Source organism: Austrofundulus limnaeus, unplaced genomic scaffold, assembly GCF_001266775.1.
Source record: "Austrofundulus limnaeus strain Quisiro unplaced genomic scaffold, Austrofundulus_limnaeus-1.0 Scaffold89, whole genome shotgun sequence".
Classification (NCBI taxonomy): Eukaryota; Metazoa; Chordata; class Actinopteri; order Cyprinodontiformes; family Rivulidae; genus Austrofundulus; species Austrofundulus limnaeus.
The window spans coordinates 721546-739774 of NW_013952491.1; the positions used below are offsets into that span (position 1 = coordinate 721546).

The following is an 18229-nucleotide window of genomic DNA, read 5'->3' on the forward strand; positions in this document are numbered from 1 at the left end:
CGCAATATATCGCCTTGCTTATAGTATCGTAATATATCGGGATATATCGTATCGTGACCCCTCTGTCATGATATGTATCGTATCGCCAAATTCTTGCCAATACACAGCCCTAGTAGTTCATGATATATTTAGCTAAGAAACCACTGATTTTACATTAACAGCTTAAACGCAATTCAAGATACAGCTAATCCAGATTAGCTAACATTTAAATGAATTTTACTCAGTCAGTTTTACAGACTTTGAGCATAAAGTGCCTGTGACATCAAATTTTGTAATAAATATGATTGCATTTTTGAAAAAAACATAACATTGATAACATGTAAAAAAGATTTTATGCCACTGAGATGAACAGTTGTTGAGATATTTGAATCATGTGAAGTAACAGGAAGTGATGTCAAAGGGGAAAGTCTGAACGTGAACAGAGCGTTGCTACAAAGGCCGACAACACAGACTGTAGAGAAGAATCAGATTTTTTTAGATTATTTTAATTACTATAATACAGAGATGAGGAAAAAGTTCAAATAATATTGTTTCAGTGAACAAAAACCAGGGAGTGTTCTTTCTCAAAGAGTTCCCTTTTGATGTCACTTCCTGTTTTTTCTTCAGGTGAGCCAAGTTCAGAAGAAAATATGCCAGTTATGTGACATAACGGCTAAAATCATGTGTATTATGCCAAGTTTCTTAAATATAAAGACGTTTTCTTTGACTTTTTGTACTTCACGGATATGCATGTCACAGGCACTTTAAAATTTGTTCTGAGATTCATCCACAACTTGTACTCTGACTGTGATATTTTCTGTAAATACAACTGCATCATTTCTCAATAAAAGATGCTCAGTTTTAATAAAGGCAGCAGGTGATTTTCATGGAAACACTTCCAGCCTGTGCAGAATGTAGAACATGATCATAAGCAGCCTTTGTTGTTGGTTTGGTGTGAAATCTTCTTCATGTCATCTTTTAAAGAAATGTTTGTTTAATTAATGCTCAGTCAAGTAGCACATTGAGCTCCTTTAAACCTGCTTTCCTTTAAGGTGTGTGTCACAGGCCGGTAAAGCTGATTATCACACCCCGGTGGTGCGTTTGCTGTTTCACCCTGTCGTCAACGTTCCACCGGGCGGCTCCCTCAGGCTCGGCTGCAGCCGGTTATAAATATACACGTATTTATCATCTCTGTGAAGCAGAGCACAACTAATCCCACACCCCCATTCATTGTTTTTTTCCCTTTGCAGTGAGTAAATGTGAAGCTCTGTCTTGAGAGGGTTTCTGCATTTTTCAATCGAGTGAGAGGAGGAATGATGCATCTCATTTATGATTTCATGGGTAGAAGTGGAAGAAATGTCCTCACTGAGTGCGTGTGGGTGTGCACGGTGTGGGCGTCAGCAATAACGTGTTTGGTCAATGTTTCGAAAAAGTTAGAAAAAAAAACCTGATGAATATTTTCAATATAATCAACTCTGAGCTCAAACTAAAATATCAAAGGGGACATATCCTGCAAAATCCACTTTTTTAGCTGTTAAAAATGTTTTGTTGCTTCTAGAAGGCAGAAAAGTTGAATTTACCAAATACAATTTCCTTGTCTTACTTCTCTGGTTCTGGGTCAGACTCTGGTTCTGGGTCAGACTCAGGTTCTGGGTCAGACTCAGGTTCTGGATCAGACTCTGGTTCTGGGTCAGACTCTGGTTCTGGGTCAGACTCTGGTTCTGGCTCAGACTCTGGTTCTGGTTCAGACTCTGGCTCCAACATGTAAGGCTGGATGGACCCGTCTTCTTTTGCTGACATCTTTCAATTAAATTGTAAATAAAACGTTTCTGCATCACTAGAAAACGTAACCCCCTCTCTCAAACTGGAGTGGACCGGTCTGGAAGCCGGAGGGGGGGGCGGGGCTTGTAGCTCTTAAAGGACCAGTAATAAAATGAGCTGCTTTGAGATACAGTTTGAAAGTGGAGAAAGAGGAGCTGGTGAAGTTAAAATAATGTGGAATTCAAAGAAAAGCTTTGCAGTTCCACTTTATAAATACCCCAAATAAAGGATTTAAATGTGAAAACAAGGATTTAAAAGCAGGGTATGTCTACTTTAAAATTAAAGTGAAAACTGAGGATTTTAAAATCCGAATTATTTACTCCCTTTTAAACTTCTGATTATTTATAAAGCCACATTTGGTTTCCCACTGTGACAAACTGATGTTAAACATTTTGTGGCAAATTTCGTCCTGTAAATAGAGACATTTTCCCCATTTTTTTCTGTCTACAAACAGCTTCTCGTTGACACTGGAATTATCTTCAGATCACATCAATCTGTCAGAGTTTGCTCTGTTTACTTGCAGCTTCTCTCTGGCTTTACTCCGATCCTCAAACAAACCCTGAAGTCTGAACGTCACTGCTGTATGTCGCTGTTTTAGAAACGTTTCTTTCTTTTTGAAACAGCTGTTCAGGAATTTCCCTTCATAAAGCTTCCATCTGGAACTGTTTCTGTTCAGTTTTTTTTCCGCTCTTTACCTGTGTTCAAACGCAGCTTTTAGTGATGTGAATCAACCACATTCTTCTAAATGAGACATAATGAATCTGCAGCCAAATCCAAAAAAATCATACCTTTTTTAATTCTACACCTGTCAGAGCGTCAGATGTGCAGAAACAACTAAGATGGGTCTTGTATTTTTTGGTACGTTTCATGTTTCTTTCACTTTTCTGCACAATCTACTCTTTATCAGAGCATCAATATAAACATTTCTACACAGAAGAGCTGATGTGAAGCGATGGAAACGTCTTTACAGCCTAGAAATTTATTAAAACAGAGTTCAGAGTTCAGTTCAATGAAAATTGGAACTGTTTTGTGTTCAAATTAAGCTTTGTAGCATCACTTTCAACACATATGGATGCTTTTGTTGCACAGACTTGAAAAAAATGACCTTAAACTGGATGAAATCATCATTATTGGTGCACAATGTTCTGTTTTCATCATTAACCATCTCCTGTAGTGGAACAGAAATATGATGCTGCAGAAGCATTGCTGCTACATTTTTGAATTCAGTGTTTATTATCGGCTCGGGTTGACTGAAACCTCAGCTGATCTGAGCTGAGCTGCGGCCTGTAATAAAAAAAAATCCCTAAAGACTTCACCAGTGTGAAGTGTCAGAAATGTTCCAATCTGTTTGTTGTTGTCCCTGGGGCCAAAATGCAACACAAATAAAAACATTTAATGTTCTGCAGTTTGAATTATTTTAAGCTTGATATGTGCTGTATGATTTTTTTTTACAGCACATCTTATTTAAAAACTGCTGTTTAAAAAAACATGTTGTGTATTTTTACTTTTTCTTTTGGAGATATTTGACCAAAATAGCACGATTCTACATAAAATACATAAACAAAAGCACAATACAATATTTTATGCAACATAAATAAATGCAATTTCTTCATCAGCTCATTCCCAATATTTATTTTGATTTTAACTCCTCAACTGCCCCACTTAAAAACACCAGAATAAAGCACACCCAAATTAAATTAGAGGCTGTTCTTGGTGCAAAAGCCTGGCCTCTCTATAAAGGCAACTCTGAATATTTCTCAGTTTTATTATTTTAGTTTTTTTGTTGCTGCACATGGAGGGATGGAGTGGAACCACAAATGAGGCTTTACAATCATGTCCTTTCAGACAAACAAGGAAACGAATGAAAGACGAGTGTTTCTTACCCCGCTTTGTGTGTGTCAGCAGACGGAGGCCTTTTGTTTGCAGTCCCGTCCTGGTGGGCCTTTTTATCCAGCGACAGAGACAGGGGAGCGTCTCGAACTGGCAGCCCCAACACCAGCGTCTCTTTGGTAACTGAGACGGCTTCGTCGCCCGTTCGACCCATGTGCTTTTTGGCGTAGTCGAAGCCCTGGACAGGCTGGCAGGGAAGATCCAGACACAACAGTCAAGGGGGGGCAGCTTTATGAATGACTTCATCACAAATACATTTAACATTTCTTAAAGATGTGAAGGATGTTTTGTAATGCATTAACTGAATATTAGATGCAGTATTTTGTTTTATACTTTCTGATAATTGCAGCCTTTAAGGTTAAAACAGAATGACAGTTGGTGTGTGTTATCTCGTGTTCTTTCTGTAGCCGAAACAAAAATGAGTTACGTTCTATGTCTGACGTAAAAAGTTACCACCTCCAGGGGTGTAACCAGGAAGAGTTGTACATAGGGGTGCAACAATACATGTACCCGTATTGAACCGTATTGAACAGTGCTTTAGGTTCAATACACACTTGTATGGAACAATACCGATTTTTTAAATTTACTTTATCAACTTGTCTTCTGAAGATGCTCTGTGTTGAAGGATCAGTGGATCTGTGTTCGACTACTCCACCTAGGCTGCATTTTTGAGCACAGATCCACTGAGAAACTTGCTGTTTCAGCAACATTTAATTTAAAAACTGTACNCAGATCCACTGAGAAACTTGCTGTTTCAGCAACATTTAATTTAAAAACTGTACTTTTGAGGTTAAACAAATGTTCATAGTTAATTTAAATAAATTACAAGTTAAAATGGGCATGGAAATTTCTCTTTTTTTGTTTCGAAAAAAATATCGAACCGTGAGATTAAAGTATCGAACCGAACCGAATCGTGAATTTTCTGTATCGTTGCACCCCTAGTTGTGCATTATAAGGTCAATTCATTAGTGTTTTGCAGAGTCTCTGCTTAGATCCATCCTGGACAGACTGGGATGTTTTGTTTGGGTTTTCAGATAAGGCCCAATGCCTTACACTGAGGCCTGACTGCTGTAATGTTGGAGTCAGAGATGAAAATAAAGAATTGAGAAGAAATCAAGTGGACTCCTGCTTTTATTCAGACATACCATTTTGAACAACACGTTTCATTTTATTTTTTACAGATGCCTCAGACATTTATTATTTACGTCTTTTAGCCAAGGTGAAGTCCTATTTTTGTTTTAGAGATTTTGAGAAAATTATTCATGCTTTCATCACAACATGTTTGGACTACTGTAATTCATTGTACAAGGGCAGAGATCAGTCCTCCCTGCATCCTCTCCAAATGATTCAAAATGCTGCAGCCCGACTTTTAACTGGCACACGGAAACATGAGCATTTTACACCTGTGTTATGTTCATTACACTGGTTATCTCACAGAATTGATTTTAAGATTTTATTGTTAGTTTTTAAAGTTTTGAATGGCCTTGCTCCAACCTATGTACAAGATCTTTTGCATCTTCATTCTTCGTCTACGGTAGAACATTGAGGTCAAACAACCAGATGCTTCTAGATGTTCCAAGATCCAGATTTAGGAGTAGAGGTGATCGTGCTTTTGCTGTGTCTGCTCCCAATCTATGGAACAACGTTCATATTAGATCTGCTCATAGCTTGGAAAACTTCAAAGCGCTTCTTAAGACTCACTTTTATTCAATGGCATTTAATTAAAGTAAGACCTGGAATTGTTATTTATCTGTTCTTACTATTGTTGGTTGTAATTTATTATGTATTTTCAGCAATTATTGTGGTTTTGTGATGTCTGTGGATTGCTGTACAGCACTTTGGTGCGGCTTTTAGCTGTTTTTAAAAGGGCTTTATAAATAAAATTACATTGACATTTTTCCTAAATCAGTCGATGCAGCAAGAAAAAGTCAAACAAGCAGCAGGCAAAGAGCAGAGCTCATGCAAAGACCTCTCAAATGGTTTAGTTTTCATATCTGCCACTTCCTCATTAGCTCATGGTGCAAAAGACAAGTCAACATAAACAATAACCCACAAAAAGGACCAATGAATGATAGAAATCACAAAAATAAACATAGCTATAAAATGACATTTAAATAATGAATAATCTAAATTACACACCGACAGAACATACAGTCAGTCTGAGACGGTCCATATAAACCCAATAATCAGTCAAAATGTGAGTTTTAGTTCAAGAACTGGATATCCTCTCCTTGCTTTGGGACTGGCTGTATGATGTAATAAATAAAATATTTAGGCACACAGCTCTTAATTCAAATAAAAGTAACTAGAGGGGCATCCCTTCCAAATCACACTTTTGTGAATCTCCAAACAGCAGAGCTTGCAAAATAAAAAATAATGAAGCTCAGCAGCACCTTTGAAGTCAGGGTTTTTGTTCTGAAAAGTCATTAAAAAAGGGAAATGGAAAAATCATTTTGATACAAATTTAAAAGCCTGAAGACATCCCCTTTTAGCTAGTTTTTAGATTATGAAACAGAGCGAGGGGAAAAAAGGTGGGATTTTGGGGGTTACACAACCACGCAGACGAAACCCTGATTAGTTTCTCTCATCTTTTCTATTTTGAGTCGCTCCAAAATAGGACGCCTAATGCATCTGATGATGCATGATAAATTGTGAGTGCGTGTAAGGTTAGGCAGCGCGGGCATACGGTTGATGGTGTTGTTAATAATTCATCGGTTTTACACACCGCCGTGCCGTCGGCGGACTCCAAAGACAGCAGCCGGAGATTCGTGGGAACGGATATGAGCTCATGAAAAGCCAAACTCCAGAAAACCCGCCCGCTATGATGGCACCAATATATGGATTTTATCTTCATATCTGCAGGGATTGTTCACCTGTGAAATAACACAGGTTGACAGCAGCGACTTTGTTGTGTGAACAATGTATGGGGAGTGCAAACACTCATTTGTCCGTGGCCTTGTGATGTTCTCAGGCTGAGAGGGAGTGGAGCTGTGTGTTTTTGACAAGTAAAGAAAAGGCAAACAGGCGGAGGATGAGGAAAACTAAACAAGATGTACCAAAAATATCCACTCAATGACAAGCAGCAGGATCACCGGAGAGACAATTTCTAGTTTTCGCTTATCATTTTAACAATTTTTAAATATTACTATAAAATTTAATTTAAGTACTACACTTTCAAAACATCTGTAAAGCCAAAATCTCCCAGTTGTGGCTAAAAACTGCAAGAAAACTGATGAATTTAGGTGAACAAAATTATTGGTACCCCTTGTTTAATGCAAGCAAAACCCACTATGGTCACAGATTAAGATAAAGACTCATTTAAAACTCATGAAATAAGCTCGGACAGAAATGATGGAACTCTTAACTTAATATTTTGTTGCACAACCTTTTGAGTCAATCACTGCAATCAAATGATTCCTGTAACTGTCAGTAGCTGTGTTTCCATTGCAAATGTGCGCAAAACTTTGTCGATATTCTGTTAATGCTGAAAAACACAGTTTCGCAACTGCAGTGTTTCCATTAAGTAAGAAATGCCATTAAAATCATGCGTGAATACGTTTGTTCTCGTGATAATTCATTACAAACATGGAGACGATGGTTGTAAACACATAGCATGTTGCTACCGCGACACTAGCGCTCATCATCAGAGGAGACGTCGGCGTCTTATCGAGGTTTTCCAGCAACAAGCCCCTTATACTTGGGAGCGGCTACGTATGCTGTGTTTTTGGGAAATTATAGTCGGTGAGTTTACTATTTTATACTACTTCTGCAGCTGTAGTCACAGGAACATCAAGCTGCTTGGAGATGGTCTTATAACCTTTACCTTTAACATGCTTGTCTTATAAYCTTTRCCTTTAACATRYTTGTCTTATAACCTTTACCTTTAACATGCTTGTCTATAATTTTCTTTCTAATCTCCTGAGACAACTCTTTTCTTGTCTTCCTCTGATCCATGTTGAGTATGGTCCACTCCCTGTCACCAAACATCAGTGAGTATCTGTAGGCCTATATACAGGCCCACTGACTGATTACAAGATTGTAGACACCTGTGATGCTAATTAGTGAACACACCTTGATTTAACATGTCCCTTTGATCACATTATTTTCAGGGGTACCATCATTTCTGTCCAGGCCTGTTTTATGAGTTTTATTTTCTCATGCTCTGAGAAGCTCAATATTTCAATAATATGTGTTTGCATGTTCTGGCAACCAGTGTTGAACTTAATCACAATCTGTTTGTGTTTGGTCTTCAGTGCGATCCTCCCACAGTGAGGACCACGTCCAATTTTAACGGTCTTTCAGTGAATGTATGATAAGTTTCAGCCTGATATTTATGGTCTTTGAAACAGTGTGCTTGTCAAACGTTTCTCCTCTTATATAAAAAAAAGCTTAACGTTGCATTGTACACTGTAATTAGTTGCTTATTTATTAGTTGGTTTGCTGTCAAACCTCTAAATGTTTTCCATAATGAGAAACAAAGTTAACACTATGTAGACATAATCCTAGCAATAACACTGACTTCACTTTTTGGACATCTTCAGCATAATTTTATTGGAAAGTGATAATAATTATTTATACAACAGTATTTTCTCTTCAGCATGTTTTGAAAAAGAGTTCACCCTTCAGTCACTGACAGGTTCTGGCTGGTATCCATGAAGGCTGGATGGATTCACAGAAAAGACAAGGCCAAGTGACGTCGCCCTGAAGAGTGGGACTGACATTTCACAACTGGTATTTTAGAGTCCTGGCTCACAGTCTGTCATTATCTCAGTCCTTTATTAAAAACAGACACATCCTTCTTTTATAATTGCCTGTCTTTCCTCTCTAGACCCCCTGTCCTCCCCTTCATCACTTCCTCTCTTCCTGCGCTCACTAACACTGTGTTGATTTAACAAATCCTTCATCTTGTCTGAGGATCCCTGTTTAATGAAGACATGACTGCAGATAGTTTATGAAATGCCATGAACCGTGATCTGCCTGTCAGAAATGTTTTCTTTACATTTATTTAAAATACAGACATTTTTTAAAATGTAAAACTGGATCGAAAAGCTTCACCTTTGACGCTGAATTATCCATCCTTTCACGATCAGACTGAAGCTCCTGTGTTGGTCTAATTTTAGCTTCAACCAACAGCAGCTTGATGTTGTACAGCAGATGGACGAGATGTGCCCCATTCCCTCGAGAGGCCATATTGATTTAAATTCAGCTCTGCCAGGGCAGAGAACAAGACTAAACCACGCAGTTTCATGTTTTTAAAAAAAGTTTCGGTACATAAAAACTGAGCAATAAGCACATCTGCACCAGTGATGCACCGAGGAGATTAAACCCTCCGGGGGGGGGGGGGGTAAGAATGATGCAGCGAAATGCAAAACACCTTCTGTCCTTTAAATGGCAGCTGCTGTATTTTATACATATTGAGCAGCTTACAAATGAAAAATAGGTTTCTTGTACTTCTGCTGATTCCACCTCCATTGTGCTCCAAATGCAAGTTGACTATCGGAGGCTTTTCAGAGCAACAAAGAGGAAGAAAAAATCCGTTTGAAACATCTCTCAGCTGTGCAGCAGATTGATGAAGTGAACCGGACAACGCAGAATCAACGCAGAATCCTTCTTTAATACTTAAATACACATGCAAACCTAATCGAAACCACAGTATTGATCAGCAGCTGCAGCCTGTCCAGAACGGTGACCGATGGCCGGGAGAGGTGGGAACACTTTGCTCACGTAAGCAAACACAGACTCTGATGCTCAGTAGATCAAACTGACAGAGTCTTTCACTGTGCTCAGTACTGTTTACGATTCAGATGGCTTTAACACGTCTGACACGGTTCACATCTGCACCAATCAGGATTAATGTTTAATGTGAACAGCTGCACATCATCAGCGTACGACTTGATGCTCTACAAGTGAAAATCAAACCTGTACATTATCCTTTAGAATAAAAGTAGAATTTCTTGAAGGAATGTATATTGCCTGCTGCCTTAAGCTTATACTTCAATATGACGTTGGTGATTGCATCGTTTCGGACAGCTTTTTCCTGACCGAGTATAAACGTGCTGAAGACTTTATTTTTGTTGTTGTTAACGGTAAAGATGAAAAGCTGCATGCTCATGTTCAATAGGATCAAACCAGCTGCTCTTCTAGCTCTTTCAACGAGTGGCTTCAGACAAAATAAATCATTTTAAACAAAACGGCATGAGGGAAGAGCTGCTTTGGTTCTGCTCCTCATGAACAAACATACCCACGAAGTTCTGACAAATCACACGCTCCGAGCTGCAAGGTCCGAGTCGCAGAGTTCTGGCTGGGGGCAATGTACACGATGACTGTCACCGAGGGAAGAACAGCGGGACAGCTGACGGAAGTTATGCAATTTTTTGTCACTTAGCAGGGGAACAAGACATGCAACTCCAAGTATAAACCAGACTTTACATGCCAAAGGTTATGACTCTCAGCTACTACCACCAAACAAAAATGTCTACATTAAAGCCATTTCTGTGTTTGCTGAGGTCAATAAGCTGTGGTGGCCATCTTTTCCAAAAGTTACCAGTTGTTGATGTCCAGCCAGTGATTAATTTCTGGAAGAAAAAAAATTTAAGTAATTTTAAAAAGTCTGGCGCAAACTTTATTTTTTTAATTCTCTTTGTCAGCTCTTCCTTGAAAAACTTTGAAGAAATTGTTTTTTTTTCTTTCTAATTCTTTTACAATTGATGTCCTCCTTCGTGCAACCTGAGACTGAAACTGCAGTCCTGACCACTGAACTAACTCACCGCTCTGATGCAGAATTCACACAATTCTTAATATTTATATTTGTTTAACATGCACAGATCTGTCTTAGGCAAACATTGTTTGCTTTTTCTAATGCTAAAACCAAATTTAAACCCAACATTTAGGATTAACATCTTATTGTGAAGAGTTTTTATTTTATTTTATTTTATTTTATTTTATTTTATTTTATTTTATTTTATTTTATTTTATTTTATTTTRWTTYMTCTCTGAAGCTCAGAAAGGGAATCAGTTCTGAGGACAAACCTACACACACAGAACACTAAAAAAGTCGGTTTTCATTCTCAGGAAGAGATGATTCTTTACAGCCTTCTGATAATATTACAATAACAAATGTGTTTTAAATAAAAGCAGGAACAGAGCTGCACGTTCTCCCCTCAGACTGAAACAACCCAGAATCTTACAGTTCTAAAAACAATCCAAAAAACAAGTGGCTTCAAAGCCAGGACATACATGAACACGGTACACATTGATGTTTGAAAAGGCTACAAAGAAAACTGTCAAATAATTTTTCCCTTTCCCTGTAATAAATATTCATCTTGTTTGCTTATAGATGCCACTTCTCAGGACTGGGAGTGGATAAATACGACTGTGGATAAAACCCTAATAGTAGCCTCCCGGCTCCACTTATGAAATCTCATATTTTGAGCCTCTTAAATATTTGATGCCCTCTGTTGCAAAACACAAAACAAGCGTTCGTGTTAAATGTTTACAAACGTTTGTGAGAGCAAATAAACCCTCAGAGCTGGAAGATGTTAATGTACTCTCTTTTTTTTAAAGGAGAGGATAACAAACGCAGAAAACATGTGCATCTATTTTCTGGGTTGTTTACAATGGCTCCACTAACCTCCCCCTAAAAAAACGTCCCGCCTCCCCATCCTTACATCCATCTCTCGGCTCACTTTGCGTCTCAAGGGACGAGGATGAGAAGGTCGGGACCAAAATAACTCGCAGACTCAGGAGCTGACATCCTCCATCACAGCGACGATCCCACGCTAACGGCTTCCTGAAGCATTTAAAGAATATTACCATTTTTATCTGCTGGCTAGTGGCGTTCCGCTTTGAGTCGGGATAATTTTAGGATGTGAAAAACGATTGGAGATCTGTGTAGGGTTCCTGCTGAGCCACTGTGTGACTGAAGTGGTTTTATTTGAGGGGATAAAACAGCTGACATGAAAGCGGGAGGCACTTGCAGAGAGGTTGTCTTGGTTGATAAATCAAGCTTGTCTCTTTGTGTGGATGCTTATAAATAAAATCCGACTGACTCGGTGTTAAAGCCTCCCTTTTTTTTATATTTTTGGCTTCCTTCTGGCCAACTGAACCAAACTCATTAGCTGTTAAGTGACTCGTACACCAACTTTAAATCTTAGGGAAACTTAATTTTTTAACAAGTCATCACAACCTCCAAACTTTCCTCTTATTGATCTGCCAGCAAGTAGACAGGTGGAAATAAGTCATGTAGCTGCAGTGCAACAGAAAGAACACAGAGCAACAAGTAGCCAACAAACGAAGCTGAATGCAAAAAACCAAATCACTCATTCATTCAATCAGTGAATCCACACAGACAGTTTCAGCAGCTTTATGTAATACCTGGTGGTGGTAACTGCCCTCTCTTCGATATGACGTCTGAACAGGGAGAGAGGCAGAGGGAAAGGGTCAGGAAAGGAGTTTAGGGTTAAAATAAGATTAAATAAAATACACAGGAACAGAACAAGGAACAAGAGCTAAGCTTCATCCTGGTCTCAGTTCTCAGAAACAGCTTGAATAAATATAGTGTTACAATAATTAATTTGACTAATTTGACCTTCTTCTGGTTATTTTTAAATGTGGAATAGAAAAGGAAATGTGGCTTAATGAACTCTGAAAACACTAAACAGACGTTTGATTTGGATACTTTTAGATTTATGTTTCAAATACTCTTTTCCTGCCCTATTTTTTGTGCAAAAAATTGCATTTCTAATTTTTTCTTGGTTACTATGGAGGACTGAAACTGACAAAAATAAAAGCAGAAATATATATATGGACCAATAAATACATAAATAAATACACTTAAAATGCACCAATTAAATTAAAAAGTCAAACATTACCTAATTTAACTGACCTTCATATTTCTTTTTCCAGCTTAGTCCCAAAAAATTCTATATTTTAGCACATAATTTACATTTTACTGTTTTGAAAAAGTTATTTTTTGTTTTTCCTTTTTCTTGTACATGCATTTGTGTCTCTTAAATTATTTTATTTAATTACTTTAATTTCTTTCCCACGTCTTTTTATTTCCATGTGTTGCTTTTACATTTCTCTGCCTCCTGTTTTTACCTTACCTTATGCATTTCTCCCTCATCAAGCAAATGAGGTGGGCGGAGCATCCTGGGTCAGCTCCTCTCCTATTGGTCAGCAGACAGGAAGTAGCAGGATCCATGTGCAGAACTACTGTGCTGCTGCTGCCTCAGTTTAGCTTAAGGTTTAAAGTTTAGTTTAAAACAAAGATGCAGGTAAGTGTTTTCCTCCTTGCCTTTGTGCGTTATGCATGTACAAGTAAAAGGAAAAAGAAAAAATATATACATTTTTTTAAAAACAGCAAAAAGTATATAATTTCTTGGAACTAAGCTGGAAAAATAAATATGAAGGTAGATTAAATGATAAAACATGAGGTAAAGTTCTCCTTTTTTTATTTAACTGGTGCATTTTAAGTGTATTTATTTATTGGTCCATTTATATATTTCTGCTTTTATTCCTGATAATGTAAGTTTGGGTCCTCCACAGGTTTCACTGTGTCTTTAGAGAATTTTTAAGTTCTGTTTATAAATTCAAAAATTAGTGTCTTTATTGTGATGATGAATAAAAAAATAAATCCAGCTCTGTTGTTATGAAGAGCCTCTTCACTCTGAGGAGGTTTTCAGCTTGTTTACCACTTCAGCGGCTGCAGTGACACAAACAGCTGCTGCTCTGGCGTCACGTATGATGCTGCGTTCAGGGCGAGCGTCCGACCTGATCAAACCATCTGCCGACAATTTATTAAGGACACGCAAAGTGATTGGTTTTCACTTAAACTCCAATTAGTCAATAATAAGCGAACGCTGTTTTCTGTGGTGGGGCAGAAAAATTACCCCAAGCTCCTCTTCCGCTACAGAGAGCCAGGGCCAGCTTCCTTTTGGACGATTGGTCTTTGCAGCATGCATGATTAGCAACGACCACGGGCTGCTGGGTCGTGAGAAAAACAAACGAGCGAAGCCTGCAGAGACGAAATTCATTTCTCTGACCCGAAGGAAACAGCTTGACACGATTGGTTTTCTGTCTGATGTGGCACTTGCAACACGATTACGCAATCTTGTTACAACCTCAGAGAAGATTAAACATTTGCGATTTGTTGAAGCGGTGAGATATGAACATCTCAGAGAGACGTTTAGACAACAGCTAATTTACAGCAGCGACGAGAAACGAGGAAAGAGCGGGACGGAGAACGAAAGGTACAAGAAAGGATGAGCAGACAGTCTGATTTACCTTGGAGCGGGTTTTAAAGGTCCTGAAGGCACCGGTCTTGAAGATGACTCTGTTCCTCTTACACAGGATGAAGGCAACCATTCCGATCACAATCATCAGTAAGAAGAGCGGCGTCAGGACGGCCATGATCCACAGGTTGCTGGGCGGCGTCTTCACCACAGCTGTAAAACACACAGAACAGAAATTAAATCACCGTTACAAGTTTGGACTTGTTTTTCCAATCTATAATGTCCTGAAAGGATTTTATGTTATTAGTACAGTTTAAATAAAATGAAATGATAGAATTGAGTTAAAAATATTACAAAGTTTGTTTCAGTGATGCCATAGACGAACATTAGTTGAAGAAATCAGTCAAGATGCTGGAAATCTGATCTCTTTTTGTGTTATAAATCAAATCTGCAGTGAAATAAAGCTGTAGGAGCAGAGCGGTGTTTCTAATTTGAAAAACTTTCCCAATAACTTGTTTTTGAAGCCTATCTGAGACAGAAGTGTTTGCTTGTGTTTTTATAATTAGGATTCATACGGCTGGTTTCTTCTCAGCCATTAAAAGGCGAAGTGAGCAAGATTTACAGGAACACTGAGCTCCGTTCCTGACTTCAACACTTTTAGAACGGGCCGTGAAGAGAACTGATGATCACCTAATTATACCGTTGTTTCTGAAAAAAAAAATATATATAGAGGACAGGCTTTTTCTTTTTTAGCTGCTACTGCAGAAATATCACTTTAAACCATTACAGCACAAAGCAGTGAATAAAAACAATCTTTAATTTAGATTTTAAACCTGAGCTTTGAAGTTTGTTGAATTCACATTATGGAAATGTAGGAAAATTTATGAAAATCCAAATGCTCCTAAATGTCACGGTAAGCCGAGCCAGCCCTGCTTCAGTTCAGCAGATGAATCCTAAAGAGCATTTAGGCTGGAACGCTTTCAGAGGTGTTGTGTCTCCACAAAAGGCTGCCGAATGAAAAATGTGAGCTGAATATGTTCATTGTGATATTTATGTCACGTAAAATATGGGCATAAAACTCACTAGAAGTGTGCAAAAGAAGAGTTTCACTTAGTGGCTTCCATTTCTGTGGCAAATATTAAAAAATGCACCACGAGCTGAATGACAGAGAGAAATAACTGTTAAAGCTAAAGATCTAAACTAAAAACTGCAATTATTTAAAGCTACCATAATGTAACAAAGCTAAAACCAGTGGAACAATAGCTAAAAGCTAAAATTAGTAAAGCCAAAAGTTAATTTTAGCAAGACGAGTCAAAATTATCAGTGTTTACAAACTAAATTTAACAGAACAGTAGCTAAAAGCTAAAATTAGCATAACTGTAGCTAAAAATCTAACCTGCAAAAACACAGCTAAAAGCAAAAAATAGCAGAACAGTAGCTAAAAGCTAAAATTAGCAAAGTCAGAAGTTAAAATGTGCAAGACAGTAAGTAAAAGTTAAAACCAGCAGTAGTTAAAAGCTAAGATTAGCATAACAGTAGCTAAAATCTTATGCTTGCAAAAGTGTGGCTAAAAAGTTAGACCAGCAGAAAAATAGCTTGAAGCAACAACTAAAAAGCTAAAATTAGCAAAGCCAAAAGTTTACTTTAGCAAGACAAATTTGTCTGCAGTTAATTGCTAAATTTAGCAAAACCAAAGCTAAAACACTATATTAGCAAAACTGTGGCTAAAAACTAAAACCGGCAGGAAAATAGCTAAAATCAACAGAACAGTATCTAAATGCTAACATTCGCAAAGCTAAAAGTTTAAATTAGCAAGACTCAATTATCAGAAGATTAGAAGAGAAGATAAAACATTATCTTTGCAAAACTTCAGCTAAAAACAAAAAAACAGCTGAACTTTAGCTACAAGCTACAATGAGTAAAACAGTAGATAGTAGCCAAAATTAGCAAAACAGCTAAAAGCTAAAACTACAAAATGATAGCTAAAAGCAGTAGCTGAAAAGAGGCAAACATAAACAACTAAATACTGTGTAATAAATGCAGTTTTACATAAAAACAGGCTGTGATTTAAAAAAAAACTGGTTGTGAGACTGAAATCTAAAATCTGCTCAGTTTCTTCCAGTTTTCCTACAGTTTTGTGTTGCCAACAAGAATCTTTTCAGGGATGGATTTAGATTTTGTAAACTGTCTCTGTGAGACTCTTCCAGCCTCTGACGTTCCCGTCATGTAGCATCAAAGGAACATGAAAACCATCTTACGCTCAGCCTGCACTTGTACGAAGTAGCCCAGCGTCAGAGCCATGGTCTGGGAGTCCAGGCTGCTCAGGGTCTTAGCGGCTGTGGTTCCGGTGATGGGCTCTCCGTTCTGCTGGGCGTAGTAAATCATTTCTGCTGGATTCTTGGGTCCTGGCAGCCGACGTATGCTCACCATCTGAACCAGGAAAGACGATTATTTGAAGGGTTTTTACAAAATCAATGAACAAATTAAACACAAACTCTTCCTCTGTCGACACCAACACTGTCACAGTATATCTGCGGTCCAATCAGAATGACTAATCTCACTTACTTTGATCATGTCGAGCATTTGCTGCAAGATAAATGCATTCTGTGAAGACACTCGAGGATAACTGAGTCACTTGAAATCCCAATTTCCTTTCATCATACATCAAACACTCGTTTTCTTTTTTCAAACATCACACGGTTTAATCAAGTCTAGTAATTTGATTTTGCCATAAAAAGAACGGATATGTGTTATTAACTGGCTGGAGGTTTTCTCCACTGATTACTCCCCCCTCCCCCCACCCTGCCTCTCTGTCACCCTGCAGCCATAAAACTGGTCATCTGTAAAGGCTGTAAAACCCTGAGGGTGTGTAACGCGCGAGGCCTACAAGGAACCAAACATCATCTTAATTTGCACAACATGGAACGGCGAGCAGAAAGAGGGGACGAAGGCTGGAAACGACAAGCGTGCAAACCTTCTGCTTCGACTTCCTGTTTGTTTCATTATTTTTACCCATCATCACCACCTCGAGCTAAAGTTAAATCACAAACACGCTGCTGCCTATTCTTCTTGCTTCAGAGCGACCGCAGCTGTTACTTTTAACCGTAAAACCGGTCGCCTGCAGCGTTTCCTCTCAGAATATCTCACCTTTTTCTGACTTAACGGGCTGTCAGAACGGTCCCACCTCAAGTCTGCTTGGAGAACCGTCCAGGTTTCTAAACCTGGAGCTGTCTAGGCAGTTGGAAATACTTTTGAGTGGACTATTTTACCCAGTACTACGAGTGTCAGGGGGTAGAATTAGGGCTGACTTAATTTACCACAATTTTTATCTCTTGATTTCTTCTTCTACGCACAAAAAAGGTCCACCGCTGTCATTATTGGAGTGTGTGGAAACTACTATTTACTGTAGAAGATAAGCAGCTAATCGTAATGGGCAAGAGTCTGGATTTACCATTACTGTACATCAGGGCTATTGAACTGGTGGCCCGTGGGCCACATCCGGCCTGCGAGTGACCAATGTTCGGCCCGCCAATTGGTTCATTCATCTCTCAAACCAAAACCCTCTGTTTTCTACTTTAATTACTATAAGTTCTTTTAGTTAAACATAGACATGTTTGATATCCACAGAAACATCAGAATCTTGGCTTGAAGCTGGTAAAAACCATTTCAATGAACACCCAAGATAATTAAAACTACAAGCAGTTGAAGATAAAATTATGAAAGTGATAAAACTGGTTTAAAAATTTGCCATGACAGATGAGAAAATAGTATTTGTGGTAAATAAGAGGCACAATGTGTTATTTTTGTTTTTGTTTTATTATCTCTACTTTTATTACACATTACATATGTTATATTGATGATTAAATGCTGCAAAATAAACTATTTCAAAGGTAACAGATCTTTGTAATACTTGGTTTATTTACATAATGACTTTAATTGCTGGATGTTCGGCCCCTCAGCTGTTGGCCTGCAGTAACTGAGTGATTTATTGAATAGCCCTGCTGTATATTTTGGTGACATAGCAAAAAAAGACTGATCATGTCGAAATAAAAAAATATATTATTAATATTTTAGAGTGTATACAATCTGTCTAATGTTTTAAAATAGTACCAGAAAGCTGTGTTATGGATTTTACCAACAGAAGAGAAACCTGTCTCCTTTCACAAGTAAACTGATTTTATCTTATTTACCTCAATGTGGATGTGATCTGAGCAGAACTGAAGCTAATAATTGACAGTTTAAAATTAAAATAAACATAAATTGGATGTAATCACTGTTATTTATTGAACTGGTTAGCAGTGTAGGGG

The 18229-nt window shown here is 38.1% G+C and overlaps 1 protein-coding gene across 1 annotated transcript in view; it reads right to left on the reverse strand.

Annotated features, from left to right (window-relative positions):
- kiaa1549la (KIAA1549-like a) overlaps positions 1-18229 on the reverse strand; it is a gene marked incomplete at its 5' end in the record, with an annotated part of 80177 nt that overhangs the window by 34986 nt on the left and 26962 nt on the right. The window contains 4 exon segments of the mRNA XM_014012168.1: positions 3684-3877; positions 12064-12099; positions 13975-14135; positions 16181-16352. Of these exon segments, the coding sequence (XP_013867622.1) occupies positions 3684-3877; positions 12064-12099; positions 13975-14135; positions 16181-16352 (563 nt within the window).